At 45.3% G+C, this 16772-nt stretch overlaps 2 protein-coding genes across 2 annotated transcripts in view; one reads left to right on the plus strand and one right to left on the minus strand.

Moving 5' to 3' along the window:
* Window positions 1-15136, plus strand: prepl (prolyl endopeptidase like). The gene is given in 15 exon segments (XM_048270290.1): window positions 1-277; window positions 563-712; window positions 803-872; window positions 1150-1383; window positions 1563-1689; window positions 2282-2498; window positions 3070-3261; window positions 3752-3874; window positions 3877-3954; window positions 6672-7190; window positions 7959-8102; window positions 8430-8579; window positions 8798-8912; window positions 13820-13908; window positions 14869-15136. Coding segments are annotated over 15 exon segments (2394 nt in total). The 5' UTR covers window positions 1-169; the 3' UTR covers window positions 14947-15136.
* slc3a1 (solute carrier family 3 member 1) overlaps window positions 15085-16772 on the minus strand; it is a 14170-nt gene continuing 12482 nt past the window's right edge. Inside the window, 2 exon segments of the mRNA XM_048270114.1 lie at window positions 15085-15694; window positions 16427-16552. Of these exon segments, the coding sequence (XP_048126071.1) occupies window positions 15266-15694; window positions 16427-16552 (555 nt within the window). The 3' untranslated portion in view covers window positions 15085-15265.

The following is a 16772-nucleotide window of genomic DNA, read 5'->3' on the forward strand; positions in this document are numbered from 1 at the left end:
GCAAGTGAAGGGCTGTCATGTAAACACTGGTAAATGTGTGCTCGCGGATGCCCGGATTTTCATTCTTAAATTAGACGATCTTGTGGACGATAAAGCAACATCACGACTTCTACTTAGAAGCGTTGTGATACTGTCCGAGGAGCTATTCCGTTACACCTGCGATGAATAAATGCACTCGATCACTCGCTCTCTTCTACGTGCCTTCACTGGAAGTGCATGCTGGTCCCCTGTCAAGCCAACCACAGTAACGTTAGCAGCAGCTAGGTGTTACCCCTCGGTAAGGCGGACACGTCGTGGTACTAGGCTTATCAATGGGCTAATTATCTACCTCATCTATTATGGAAGATGTTGTCTGAGTAAATGTGTTTCTTGCTAAACTACGTCTAACTCTTCGTAACCTTAGATAGTGAGTGGAAACTGATCCTGTAATCAACACCGTTCCATAGGGTTCTCCACCGAAGTTGTTGCTGCCTGTATTTTAATATTCACACTGGTTACAGAAAGGGACTCTAAATTTGATCGTTTTACGAGTAGGTTATACCGCTTTGTCTTTTCATAATAGTGCCACCATGGCGTGCAGTTCTTCAAATGTCCACGGCAGGAGCAGAGGTATAGAAACCTTGTCCAGCGGTACAGAAGGAAACTGAGAGGTGCCTACAACAAGTACTCCGACATCCCGGACAACACTGTGGTAATCGGAGATAGAATGTGTGTGTGTGTGTGTTTTCTTTTCTCCATGTCAGCTCAGTCATGGTACATTGAGACAAAATGTCTATATTTGAGAAATGTCATGTCTGTGTAGATCCAGGGGCGGTCCCATGCCTATATTGAGGATGGAGGCACCATCTACAGATGTTTGCATGGACGACCAGGTGAGCAAATATTAAGTACCCATAGTCAGTCAATGCTGAGAGACTACGGTGTCACAAGCCAGGGTGTACAAGTCATTGCAGGCATGCAACTTTGGTCAAGAAGTGTCTGCTAAATGTAATGTAATGCAACAGTTAAATAAAGACGGAGTATTCCATAACAAAAGCAGTGTGTGTGTTTGGGTGCACTTATATTGTGTGTGTGTTTTTGTGTGCTTTGGTGCTCATATATTCACTGTGTGTGTGTGTGTGTTTGTGTAACTCTTGTTTTTATCTCCAGGTGTATCTGAGCCAGAGAAGGTTCTCAGCATTGCCTGGCTCAGAGGAGGCGAGGAGGAGGAAGATGAGGAAGAGGGGACCTTGCAAAGGGTACGTCTGTCCCCAGGTGAGCACCTGCTGGCTGCCACAGTCAAGACCCCACACCAGGAGGAATCCAGATGCATTGTGGTCCGGCTGGTCGACGTGACGTTACCCCACCAGCCACTGCTCATTCTGGATAATGTGTTCAGCTTTGGTAAGGGGATTGACCGCATGCGTAATCTGCGTGTTTGCCTTTGCACTCGTTCGCCCGGACTCCAAGCCGCACACTGCAGCACCTCGGATTGGGATTAAATTGTAATTGTAATTGTAAAAATTGTAACCGTTATTATGCTTGTGTGTGTGTGTGTGTTTGTGTGTGTGTGTCCTCTATAGAATGGGCTTCGGATAACACACTCTTCTTCAGTAAACAGGAGGGTCTAAAGTGTCAGACTGTGTATCGCCTGGACCTAACTGAGGAAGGAGTTAGAAACACCCTTGTGTATGAGGAACATGACCCTGAGTAGGTATCTTCACCGTATCCTCTCTGTGTGTGAGTGTGTGTGTGTGCGCACGCGTGTGTGTGTGTGAGAGACAGAGTTATACATATCTATATGTCTTTCTGTTTGTGACAAAGAACGTTGAGCTCTACGAAGATGGCCTTTTCATACAGACCTGTCTGCTCTGCAGTTTACTATGAAGACATATTTAAACAGTCAGCAGCCTAAAGTCATTCGTCTGCTTTTAGATTTAGCCTGCAAGATCTTTCAGACATGAATACTCTCATGAAGTCTGACCTAAAGTCTCTCCTGGCTAAATTCCCAACCTGGCTCATGTAACTCACTGGCTCATTCTTTCATTCCCTCTCTCTCAAGCTGGTGTGTGGCGAGCTTTCTGGCTAATAATGGTTGCCGAGCATCACCCAAGCGGGTGCAATCCGTTGGTGGTGGTTAGTGAGGGTCTTCCTTCACTGTAGAGCGTGTTGGGTGCCTTGATAAAGCACCATATAAATGCAAGTTGTTGTTGCTGTTGTTGTTGCTGCTGCTGTTGTTGTTGTTGCTGTTGTTGTTGTTGTTGTTGGGTAACAGCGTTCCCCTTTCGGCCTCACTGGGCAGGTTCTTTGTGGAGGTGGGGCGTTCAAGTGATGGACAGCTGCTGACGCTCAACTGCACCAGTAAGAGCAGCTCAGAGGTGAGAATCCTCTTAAGCTCCGCCCCAGACCACGCCCCCGCCCTGGTGCAACCACGGCAACCAGGGCTGGTCTACTACGTGGAGCACGCCAGAGGGGAGCTCTACATCCTGGCCAACACAGGACCCGGCCAGGAGTATCAGGTACGCACACACACACACACACACTCACTCACATACATACACATACACTGCTGATGAACAAATGAACAATTGAACACAAATTAACTACTCATGCAATTTCATTGACTGATGAGATTATTTTTATTCCTGTCCATCTGTCTGTGTGTGTGAGTATGGATGGATTTATGTGTGTGTGTGTGTACGGATGAATTTATGTGTACATGGGTGGGTTTCTGGCATGGCATTTGGATGTGTGCAAATGGATGGATGTATGTGTGTGTGAATGGATTTATGTGTGTGTGTGTGTGTGTGTGTGTGTGTGTGTTTCTGGCATGGCATTTGGATGTGTGCAAATGGATGGATGTATGTGTGTGTGAATGGATTTATGTGTGTGTGTGTGTGTGTGTGGATTTCTGGCATGGCATTTGGATGTGTGCAAATGGATGGATGTGTGTGTGTGTGTGTGTGTGTGTGTGTGTGTGGATTTCTGGCATGGCATTTGGATGTGTGCAAATGGATGGATGTGTGTGTGTGTGTGGATTTCTGGCATGGCATTTGGATGTGTGCAAATGGATGGATGTCTTGGTTGTAGCTGCTCAGGACCCCTCCGTGCTCCCCGTCCATGCGGAGCTGGGTGCCGGTGTTTACGCCCGCCACAGGGTGGGCAGTCAGAGACATGGAGCTGCTACAGGACCACTGCCTGTTTACACTCAGGCACCCCAGTGGACGCCTCCACCTGGAGACAGTGTCTCTAGAGGACCCCAACTGTTTGTTATCCCTGGAGGTGAGACAGTGTTGGGGTTACTGGTGCCTGAAGCGAATATAATGGTTATTTATACACACACGCACACACACACACGCACACACACAATAGATCTGTGCAGTAACACACATGCTCATGAGTCACAACTATAAAACTGTCTCCCTGCAGACCTCACTCTAGGTCTCTGTGGCAGAGTTTACACACACACACAGACACATACACACACATACACACACAGACACACACACACACACACAGACACACACACACACACACAGACACACACACACACACACACATACACACACACACACACACAGACACATACACACAGACACATACACACACAGACACATACACACACATACACACACACACACACAGACACATACACAGACACATACACACAGACACATACACACACACACACACACACACACACACACACACACACACACACACACACACACACGGAGTTCACAGAGCTTCTCTTCCCATGTTGTTCGTGCAGCTCCCATCGTGGGCGTGTGCGTTTGAGAGTCGGAGATCTTCATTGGCCGGCCAGCGGAGTGTCCGATTCCTTCTGTCGTCCCCGGTGATCCCCCCCTCGGCGCACGCCTACTCGCCCTCCTCCCCCACCTGCTCCTCACAGAGCACGACCAGGACCTGCCACAGCAAGACTGCCACACCACACGCCTGCAGGCCCCCAGTCAGGTACACACACATACACACACACACACCATACACCACACGCCTGCAGGCCCCCAGTCAGGTACACACACACACACACACACACACACACACACACACACACACACACACACACCACACAGCTCAAGGCCCCCAGACAGGTACAGTGTGGGTCTCACACACACACACACAAACACACACACATACACTCATACCACATAGCTTAAGGCCCCCCTGTGTCTCACTCACACACACACTTATGCATGCACACACACACACACACACACACACACGATGCGCGTGCGCGCATGCGTGCGCACCTCGAGGCCCCCAGTAAGTGTGTGTGCACAGTTAGCCATTGTAAGGACACTCTCCTCTGCTGTCTTGTGTTGCGTGTGTTTGTATTGTTTTCTCAGGGTAGGCTGTGCTGTTTGGGTAACTGATATGAACACACACACACACACACACACACACACACACACACACACACACACACACACACACACACACAGGGTAGCTGTGTTTGGGTAACTGATATGATAAGACCGAGATTATCCACATTGGACACAACAACTGACTGTAGGACAGGAATAAAAGAGTTAAGTAATTGGATCAGTGCTGTTGTTGGAGGGGGTGAGACCCACAGTGTGTGTGTGTGTGTGTGTGTGTGTGTGTGCACATTTGTGTTTGTATGTGCATAGTGTGCATGTGTGTTTGTACGTGTGTGTGTGTGTGTGTGTGTGTGTGTGTCTTGCGCGCGCATTTGTGTTCGTATGTTCATATGTGTGCATAGTGTGCATGTGTGTTTGTACGTGTGTGTGTGTGTGTGTGTGTGTGTGTGTGTGTCGTCTTGTGGCCACGATTTGTGTTCTTGTATGTTCGTATGTTCATATGTGTGCATGTGTGTGTGTGTGTGTAACAGAGACAGGAGGTCCCTTGGTAATCTGTAGGGTGCATTAATGGCTCTAATCTGTTGCTGAAAGAATGAGGACCGGAACAGAGTCAGATTTGACCCCCTGAGGAGGAATCCTCACCTTTTCTCATTCCTACTCTGTCCCCATGCCACTCCTGTGTGTGTGTGTGTGTGTGTGTGTGTGTGTGTGTGTGTGTGTGTGTGTGTGTGTGTGTGTGTGTGTGTGTGTGTGTGTGTGTGTGTGTGTGTGTGTGTGTGTGAACCTGGACATGGTCTGAGTTTTTTTCTCCTGCCCTGGGGAACTATCATCACCTTCTCTAGTTCCTTCTCAGGTGAATGTCACAGAATGGCAGATTACTGTAATTGTAAAATGACATTACAGAGCAATAGAAGATGCTGAATAGCTAAATTAACACTGAAGAACGTAGTCATATTGTTACAGTGTAGTTGTTATGTTAGGATAGTAGGATAGTTACAATGTAAGTAATCAGACATTACTGTAACACTGGTAGTAATTATAATAGCAGAAGTGCTGTTAGTAGTAGCATTGTTTATTTATATACTGAGCTTATGAGTTCCATGAGGTTGCTATTAAGTGTGCTATAACACTTTATAACACTATGCTATAGCACTTTATAACACTATAACACTATGCTATAACACTTTATAACACTATAATACTATAACACTTTATAACACTATAACACTATGCTATAACACTTTATAACACTATGCTATAACACTATAACACTATGCTATAACACTTTATAACACTATGCTATAACACTTTGTAACGCTATGCTATAACACTTTATAACACTATAACACTATGCTATAGCACTTTATAACACTATAACACTATGCCAGGGGTTCCCAAACTTTTCCATGACAAGGCCCCCCAAATACCTGGCCAAGGGCCCCCTTGATGTGATGTGTTATTAAACCCATCGACAATACTACGACAAATGTAAAAATAAATTAAGATAATCCTAATAATTATTTTAGCCACAAGCACTTTGCGATGGAGCAAACAGTGTATACAAATTATATTTGGGACTTTCTGCTATATGAGAGCTATCACTCTACTTTTATTCCAAGTCATTATCATGGAAAATATAATGTTCAGATATGTTACAAATTATTATAATGGCATTGTATAACAACCCTCATAGTAATAGGTATATATTTTTTTTAATTAATTTATTTGTTGCTTTTATTTTTCCGTCCAACTTGCTGAGGCCCCCCTGGCACCCCCTCGCGGCCCCCACTTTGAAAACCACTGCACTATGCTATAGCACTTTATAACACTATAACACTTTATAACACTATAACACTATGCTATATCACTTTATAACACTATAACAGTATGCTATAACACTTTATAACACTATAACACTATGCTATAACACTTTATAACACTACAACACTATGCTATATTTATAACACTATGCTATAACACTTTGTGACACTACAACACTATGCTATAGCACTTTATAACACTATAGCACTATGATGAAGCACTATATATTATTATTTCTTTACTTAGGCATATGTCTTTATGGTCAGTGTATTTATTTGTTGTTATTGAGTGTGCTATAACTCTACCCCACTTCCCCCCTGATGTTGTTGGTATGTTATGTTATCCATAATTTCCATAAAGTTCCTTTGGGGAGGAATAAAGTTATCTATCTATTGTTCAATCTACCTATATACAATACCATGCTATATCTCCAATCCCATTCTCCCCTGATGTGGTTCTTATTGGTATGTGATATACCATACACCATATACATTACAACGTACAACCCCTCTGCCCCTCTCTCTGTAGGATGGCACCATGGTGCCCATAACCCTCCTGCACCGGCCGCCTCTGGCTGACCTGCGGGCAGTGCCCATGCTTGTGCACGTGTACGGAGCCTATGGCCTGGAACTCAACATGGCTTTCAGTCCAGACAAGAGGCTACTGCTGGAGCGTGGGTGGGCCTTGGCCTACTGCCACGTCAGGTACTGGACTACAATTCCCAGGGTCAATGCTCTGACCAGGAAAGACTGGAATAGAATGTTGAACTACGGGGATCTTTTAATGTTCTTTAGACTCAAGAAGGCAGAAAGACCCCCTCCTTCCCTCTTGTTGTGGTCCTGTCCTCCCATTGTGTACTGCACTACATCTCCCAGCAGCCACTTGGGCAGTGTTCATATGGTACGTTCCATTAGACTTGTAAATCCGTCGCCCAAGTTGGAAAGTGTAAATTACCCAGCTTTCTTGCGGCATTTTGCGGCCCACTTTACCTCGGAGTACTTGAGGGTACCCCGAGGTGGACGTACGACCTTAAGACAAACATGGCTGCGCCCATAGTTGAGATGAGATGAGATGTATTTTTTTTTGCATATGTACTGTGTTGGTCATTTTAATGTTGATGCAATGCTCTTACACTCTAGATTACATTGCTGCTTCAATCCGGTCACCAATTCATGCATTGCACGGTCTTGCTGTGCTTGCAATACAATGTAACAATTTGTTTTCCAGCCGTTTAGCTAGAGGCTACATGTAGCACAAAACAATAACAATGACCAGCCTCCTGCTAATGCCCCTCGTGGCTCGAGAGAAACGCGTTTCTATAGCAATTAATTCGTACATGTTGTACGGGTGGGTGTACGATGATTTACGAGTCTAATGGAAAGGGCCAATACCCAGCTCACCTGGTTACGTTGTCTGTTCATGTAGATGCCATTGAAATGAGCTTTGCTAGAGCATTCACCTCATCCCTTCATCACTTCCTCCTTTTTCCCCTTTTCTCCCTCCATCCCTTCTTCCTTCCCTCTCCCCCCTCTTACCTCTGTCGCTCTCTTCCCTCCTCCCCCTCCCCCCATCCATTTTCCTCTTCCTTCCGATCTCCCTCTCTCCCCCTTTTCTCTTATCCTTCCTTCCCTTCCTCCCTCATCCCCTCCATTTCCTCCTTTCCTCCCTCCCCGGCCTTGTCCCTTCCCTCCCCCTCCCTCCCCCCTCTCTTTATTTCTTTCCCTTCCCCCTCCTTCCCTTTTTCCTTCTCCTTCCCCCCTTCCTCCCCTCCCTCCCTCTCCTTGACCAGGGTGAAAGGTCTGGTGGCAACTGCAGGGTGATCAGCTGATGACCTGTTGTGTCCAGAGGCTCCATCACCTGTGTGTCCATGCCGGGTCATTTGATCATAAGAGTTGGAGCAGTCCCGTGGGGCGCTTGCTCAACCAGCAGCCTCAGCTAGTCAGGGCCGTCACTGTGCAGGTGAGGAAACATAGGCACACAAGGGTGTGTGTGTGTGTGTGTGAATGTATTTGACTGTACACACACACACACACTCAAACACAGAGACATCACATAGACACACTCCCAGTTCTAAAGCCAGGCTTTGTCCTACCATAGAGTGTATTTCATGCCCTTTAGGCCAGAATGACCCCTAGTTGCTGTTACTGACAGATATGTTGTTTACATTTCAGCCTCCGGTTGTATAGAGAAGGCTACGTGAGGTAGTTAGTTACAGCTGTAGTACCTGGCATCTGCTTTGTTTGGGAGCTGGCTGACCAGTGAGAGGAGATGATTATTTTCCGTCAGGCACCTTTTCTGGACGTCCTGGGCACCATGCAGGACCCCTCTCTGCCCTTGACCGTGGAGGAGAGAGGAGAGTGGGGGGACCCCCTGAGCAGCCCTCAGCACAGGGACAACATCGCCACCTACTGCCCGTGCTGTAACATCACGCCACAGGTGCGCACTCTTCCTCCCCACAGCAGAGGCATGCTCACACTCATCGGCTCACACTCACACACTCTTCAGCTCACACTCACACACTCATCGGCTCACACTCACACACACCTGCAGGATTGAAACCGTTTGGACAGTGCAAGCTCAAATGTTAGTGTGTGTTTATGTTTTTATAAGTGTGTGTGTGTGTGTGTGTGTGTGTGTGTGTGTGTGTTGTACAGCGCTACCCCTCTATGCTGATCACAGCCTACAGAGAGGACTGTCGAGTGCCTGTGTCGGGTGTGGAGAAATACGTGGCGAGACTGCGGGCCGCTGTCGACACACACTCCAGTGTGAGCATGCCCAGTGAGTACCAGCGTCTGCATACACGCACACACGCACACACACACACATACACACATACACCATTAGCATCCACACGCTAATGGCACCAGTAGGAGTCTGATCACACACTCATCTTCTATATAGCAGAGTATTTATTTATTTGTTTATGCAATTATTTATTTGGGGGGGTGCACATTAGTGTATGGAACAGTTAAAGGTGACTGGGACTTTGACAATGAATTGTGTGCAGTAATGATAATGAGCCTTTAAAGAAAAGAAAGACATGTTCCACCTTAAAAGGAACGAGAGATGTTCTACCTTTAAAGGAACGAGAGACGTATGTTCCACCTTTAACAAAAAGAGAGACATGTTCCACCGTTAAAGGAATGAGAGACATGTTCCACCTTTAACAAAAAGAGAGACGTATGTTCCACCGTTAAAGGAATGAGAGAGATGTAGATCACTTTATTGTCCCTGTGGGGCAGTTGGGTTTGTGGCACAGTCTCTGTTCTACCTTTAAAGGAACGAGGAAGATGTTCCACCTTTAAAGGAACGAGGGAGATGTTCCACCTTTAAAGAAACCAGGGAGATGTTTCTACCTTTTAAAAGAAAGATGGAGATGTTCCACCTTAAAGAACGAGGAAGATGTTCCACCTTTAAAGAAACTTAGGAGATGTTCCACCTTTAAAGGAACGAGGAAGATGTTCTACCTTTAAAGAAACGAGGGAGATGTTCCACCTTTAAAGGAACGAGGAAGATGTTCTACCTTTAAAGAAACGAGGGAGATGTTCTACCTTTAAAGAAACGAGGGAGATGTTCCACCTTTAAAGGAACGAGATGTTCTACCTTTAATGGAACGAGAGATGTTCCACCTTTAACAAAAAGAGAGACATGTTCCTTTTTGTGCTGAAAGAAACATGTTCCACCTTTTAAAGAAACAAGAGAGATGTTCCACCTTTAAAGGAATGAGAGATGTTCTACCTTTAAAGGAACGAGAGAGATGTTCTACCTTTAAAGGAACGAGAGAGATGTTCCACCTTTAACAAAAAGAGAGACATGTTCCTTCTTTAAAGGAAAGAAACATGTTCCACCTTTAAAGAAACAAGAGAGATGTTCCACCTTTAAAGGAATGAGAGAGATGTTCTACCTTTAAAGGAACGAGAGAGATGTTCTACCTTTAAAGGAACGAGAGAGATGTTCCACCTTTAAAGAAACAAAAAAAGAAAGTGAGTATGCTTAGGTCACCTTGTAGTCAGCGGATTCCTGCTCACTTTCCCCCATGTGTCAGAATCTGGCTCCCTTTCCCCCTCCTAATTTATTATATCTTATGCACACACACACTCACACACACATACACATACACACTTACCCTCACTCTCTCTCACACACATACAGACGCACAAAGTGAGAACTTTTGTCTGTCTGTCTCTCTGTTTAATCTGTCAGTGTTCCCCGTGGGCGATTAAATGCTGATCACACCCTCCCGGCTCGGGCGATTAGCAAGTTTATGAGATGGCGTATCGGCGCAGGAGATAAGGAACAATACACCAGGCCTGCTCAAGGTCAAGAGGACACTTGTGAAACAGGCGTCCGAGAGCCCGAGCAGAGATGATCGAGCGAGAGAGAGAATGAGAGGGAGGGAGAGAGAGAGAGAGAGAGACACAGAGGAGAGATAGAGAGATGCACATTGGTGGAAGGGGGAGATGGAGTGATAGAGACAGAGGGAGAGAGAGAGAGAGAGACACACACAGGGGTATGGGTAGAGATATAGAGAAGGAAGGGAGGTGAGATGCACAGGGAGGAAGAAAGAGAGAGAATGTGTGTGAGAGAGGGAGAGAGGGGGGGGCGGTGTGAGAGATAAGGCTGTGTCTGTGTCTGTGTGTGTGTGTGTGTGAGTGTGAGATGAGTGAAGAGTTGGTGGGGTTTAGTGTGTGATGCTCTCAGCCGCCTCGTGTCATCACCCACTCTCATCTCATCTCTGCCATTCCACACATTAACACATTAACACATACACTCTCTATCACACAGACACACACACACACACACAAACACATTACCACATACACATACTGTACGCTCTTTCTATCACATATACACACACAATCTCTGTCTCTCTCACACATACATTAGCACATACACACTAACACTCTACTTTTCTCTCACACACACAGTAACACTCACATACACACACTCCCTTTATCACACACACACACACACACACACACACACACACACACACACACACACACACACGCACATACTCCATTTATCACACACACTTTATCACACACACTCTCACACACACTCTCAAACAGATAGACAGTACACTCTCTCTCTCTCTCTCTCTCTCACTCACTCACTCACTCACTCACACACACACACACACATTAACACATACACTCTTTCTATCACACACACACACTCTATCTCTCTCACACACATACACACAAACATTAGTACATACACACTAACACTCTACGTCTCTCTCTCTCTCTCCCTCTCACACACATACACACACACACACACACACACACACACACACACACACACACACACAACAGGAAGTGTGTTGTGGACCAGCCCCCTTCAAACAGGAAGTGCGTTGTGGACCAGCCCCCTTCAGACAGGAAGTGTGTTGTGGACCAGCCCCCTTCAGACAGAGGAAGGTGTTGTGACCAGCCCCCCCTTCAGCCCCTTCAGACAGGAAGTGTGTTGTGGACCAGCCCCCTTCAGACAGGAAGTGTGTTGTGGACCAGCCCCCTTCAGACAGGAAGTCTCCTCCAAATCTCTTCTCTCTCTTTTCCTTTATCTTCCTTTCTCCTTCCTCATTCCTTACCCTGCCTGTCCTCTCTCTCCATCTTTAGTCTCTCTCTCTCTCTCTCTCTGGTCTCTCTGAGTGTAGATGGTTAGCATCCCCCCCCTCTCTCTCTCTCTCTCTCTCCCTCCATCACTATCCTAGGCCTGTCCTTTTATTAGCTCTGGGGAGTCTCGTCCCTTTAGGCATCATAGTGCAGAAATCCTACTCGCTCAACTTGGGGTGGTGGAAATCTGCTCTGAAATCCTACTCGCTCAACTTGGGGTGATGGAAATCTGCTCTGAAATCCTACTTGCTCAACTTGGGGTGGTGGAAATCGTTAAAAATGCTCAACGCAAAATGTGCACTGTGCTTAAGCGCCGTGCCTAACAACGCTTCTTAGCTGTTCTGAAATCAGTGTAACCTACGTCCTCTCAGGACTTATTGCTTAATTAAATGACATTACTGTCATAACGTGGGGGTTTTATGTAAGGTATACTGTTTTTGTATTGCCTGCTGAGTGTGCATGTGGTGTGAGAGCAAGAGTGAGTGATGACGTATGGGGGTGTCGTGGGGGTAGTTGCTAGGTGATGGAAAAACTTATTTTATGTTACGACTGGTTCAATAAAGCGCTGTGCCCGGTATTGAGAAGCATCTTGGAATGGACATTGCTTTAATCGTTGTTGAGGTTACAACAATTACTCTGCTTATTGCTTAATTAAATGACATTACTCTGCTTATTGCTTAATTATTGCTTAATTAAAGGACATTACTCTGTTTATTGCTTAATTAAATGACATTACTCTGCTTATTGCTTAATTAAATGACATCACTCTGCATGTCACTGAAGGTGATTGGAGTGACAACCTAAAGGCCTCACAAAGGTTCCACTGTCCTGGGCCATAAGGGCCGCTAGAACGTTCACAAAGGTTCCACTGTCCTGGGCCATAAGGGCCGCTAGAACGTTCACAAAGGTCCCACTGTCCTGGGCCATAAGGGCCGCTAGAACGTTCATAAAGGTTCCACCAAAGATTCTATAGTTGACTAAGATGAATCATAAGACGATTCACCAATGGAACGAAATGGCACTAGTTCCGGACTCCTAAATAGGCGTGTCAAAACATAAACTTTTCTCTGAATAAGCAATAATAACATATAAATATAATTTTGTATACTATTTTACAGTCATTGTTTGTGTGTGATGCCAATGAAACTCTTTCGGACACGGAATTAATAATTTTATTTTGCCCCGTTAACCGAGCTAGCTAGCTAGCTAACATTAGCACAGTAAACGGAAAGTGAATGGGAATGTTCGCTAGCTAGCTAGCAGCTAAGAACTTTGGTTAAACTTATATATTGTTGCAAACAAACCTGAAATAACATACGTTCAGCAACTTTGTGGTAGTCTACTAGTTCTAGCAAAAAATATGTTGGGTTAGTTTATCAACCATCTCTGATGGTTGATAACAGGTGGCTGGTGGCTGTGCACCAGAGCTTTTGAGGAGACAGTGATAAGATCACGAACAAAGCTATTTTTGTCTTTATTTGTTTCGTTGGAAAATACAATTTCAATGTCGGAATGTTAGGGAGACATGTGGCTTGTAGAAAATGGGTTCAAAACTTACATCGCTGAATGTAGGGCTAAGGGATTGGTCATATTCTGAGAAAATGTTAATTTCTCCCATAGGAATACATAGACACTGGACCTCCCGCTAGACTCCTAAATGGGCGTGACCGCTTCGAACCCCACGTCACAACGTGCCAGAATTTACCCTCTTATGAATCGTGTTAAGATCCGAGTTAAAAGCCGAGTTAAGATCAAACGTCCAGATAAAATGTCCAGCTCTTGCGTTTTCATGAGTTTTCGATCGTCATATATTTCATTTCCATTCATCACAGAGTTCCCAAAATCACATATAAGGTGTGTTAGAGTGTCTAGTTTCGTAATTTAAAAAAAAAAGCTAAAAACGTAATATTACGTTTTTGCCACTCAACGCATGGGAAGGAAAAACGTAATATTACGTTCTTGGCACTCAGTGAGTTAGGGTGAGGTGTCTGTGCCAGGCAGAAGCATTACTGGTACATAATCAAACAAATCCCAAGCAAATGTCTCCCTTGTGTCTAGAACCTGAACCTGACACCCACATCATTCTGGACCTGCAGCCTGGAGGGGACCATTTTGGGCCGGAGGACTTTGAGCTGTCCTTGTGTGAGGTATTTATGGGCCTTTACGAGGCTCATTACTACTGCAGTTTCATGGCACACAGCAAGACTTGATGTAGGCGCAAGGACAGCACAGCTAGTTGAATCAACTTTTTTGCCTATTTTAGATTATGGTGGTGTGTTTAATAGTCTTCCCTCAAAGACAGTGTTTTACAGTCATTAGTACATGGGTAGTGGTGTCAGTGGATCCATTTAATGGTTCATAAACAACAGGATGGCTGCATTTGATTCAATTATTTTGGGGGTTGTTCTAAGGACATTCATGGATTAGTTCTTATAATGCATCTTGGATGTCATTGCACATCATCACAGATTTGTCTTTTCTGTAAGCCTCACAAATTAAGATCGTGTTTTAAAGATCGTGGTCCTTAACTTATGTAAATGGTGTAACATGTAATGATGTGGTGATGACAGTGGTCTGAGGTCGCCTGGTCAAGGCTTACTGTAATCGTAAATGATTGGTTCAACTCCATAAATTCCCAAGTGTGGCTGAAGGGTTATCTCCTATCTCAAATGAGTAACCCATTAACTCTTATCAACACCATCTGACCACATATCACCCTGGAAAAAGTGTTTGTATATGGTCTGTCATGCATTATATAATTCTGTGTGGTTTACGATGATTTAAGGGCAGGAGATTGTCGTCTCTGTGAATCGGAGTAAATTAGCCTTTGATTTTGCCTGCCTGTGGGGCCTTTAGTTGATAAGTGAGTTCTGATCTGTTATGGCATAAAAGAAAAGGCAACCATGCCATTTATGTCACTTTTTATTGTTATTTGTTGGCGTCCATTTTGGATTTCCCCACTAAAAATGCCCTTAATGGGTCCAAACAACCCCCCTCTGATATTGACTACATCTTTAAGATTGCCTGGACCAATGTTGGTGCTTTTATCAACCACACAACCATTTGGCCCATTTTTGAGGATAAACTCTCCCTCTCCTCCGCCGCAGACTGCAAGACAGATCGCCTTCCTGCACGTGGAGCTGGGCCTGGACCAGACCGCTGGACACGAGGAACACCAAGGCTGAAGAAAGCGGCTGCAATCTCCAGGGGTTCTCCAGTCCTCATGGCTGATTGTCTGAGTAGGGTTGTGTGTTTCTAAATGTACATGTAAAGCTCTGAGACAAGCCGGATATGTAGATTCAATACATTCATTCATTCATTCATTCATTCTTTTTTATTTTTATTCATTTAAAAAATGGGAGTGACAAACAAAAATACAGGTGTGCCTTGTGCTTTCTTTCCTTCTATTGGTCAGGACTGTGATAGACAGATATACTCACACACACACACACTCTCACACACTCACACACACACACACACACACACACACACACACACACACACTCAGCACTTGTACATGATGTCTAGCATGCTCAGGTAGCACGCCCTCTCTGAGATGTAACAGCTGGAGGCGTGGCTTGTGTGGAACCTCTGACTGGACAAGAGCTCCAGCAGCAGCCCTTCCCCCTTCGCCGTGGGAACAGCTGCCCTGTCGTAGCTCCTCCCATTGTTCTCCGGCACGGTGCTAGTGTGGACGCGGAACCGGCCCGGCAGGCCCGAGATGGACGACAGGTCCGTGGTCGTGGCCTGACCCAGGTTGATTAGAACCAGGAAGGCCCGGTCCAGTCCATCCTGCTCACGGAGGAATGCGAAGACGTCGGCGTCGCTCCACACGAAGCACATCCAGCCGCGATGCAGCGGCAACTCCGACTCCCGCAGCAGGCTCACACGCCGGTACTGCTCCAGAACCGAGCTAATGTTCCTCATCTGGGCCTGAGGAACAAGCACAGTGGAGTTTTAGAATGACATTCTTCTGGGCCTGAGGAACAAGCACAGTGGAGTTTTAGAACCGAGCTCATGTTCCTCATCTGGGCCTGAGGAACAAGCACAGTGGAGTTTTAGAACCGAGCTCATGTTCCTCATCTGGGCCTGAGGAACAAGCCCAGTGGAGTTTTAGAATGACACTCAGAATGTAGGCTATTTATTTACACAAAAGAACAAGCTACTTGCAGATGCGTATATTTCACTACATACCCACACACACTGCAGATGTTTATATTTCACTATATACCCACACACACTGCAGATGTTTATGTTTCACTATATACCCACACACACTGTAGATGCGTATGTTTCACTATATACCCACACACTGCAGATGTTCAAAATGCTAACCTGGTGGATTGAGTTTACAACAGTGACTTCCTTTTGGGAACCAAATGACTTCAACAATAGCAAAACTGATAACAATCTTAAGTATTAAGTACAACGTTCACTGTTCTGAAATTCAACCCCTTTAGAAAATGCTCCACATTTATTAAAATATGTTCACTGGGTTCTAGATTTTCCAGATTTCCTGGGTTCCAGATTAATAATTAATGTGCTAGAATATTTTACTTCAATAACAGCATTTTCCAAATTAATCTGCAGCTAGAATACACTTACGAAATACCGAAATTTGATTGGGCTGTCATTCTGTGCCCGTCTCGTTGCCACTAAACTCACCTCCACATTGATGGTGGTGTAGTTGGGGCTAAGGGGCAGCCAGGTGCCCGTCTCGTTGCCACTAAAGCCTGCGTTGAGTCCACTGTTCCACTGCATGGGCGACCTCGAGGGGTCTCGGGTGGCATTCTACACATAGAACACAGAAAAGACATTGACAACGTAAACTTTACAACAGATAGTTCCTGTCTTTGATTATGAAAAGACCATGAGAACGGAAACTTTAGGATGAATAGATGGTTCCTGTCTTTGATTATGAAAAGACCATGAGAACGTAAATTTTACAATAGATAGTTCCTGTCTTTGATTATGAAAAGACCATGAGAACGTAAACTTTACAATAGATAGT

The sequence above is a fragment of the Alosa alosa genome, chromosome 18, assembly GCF_017589495.1.
Source record: "Alosa alosa isolate M-15738 ecotype Scorff River chromosome 18, AALO_Geno_1.1, whole genome shotgun sequence".
NCBI classification, from domain to species: Eukaryota; Metazoa; Chordata; class Actinopteri; order Clupeiformes; family Clupeidae; genus Alosa; species Alosa alosa.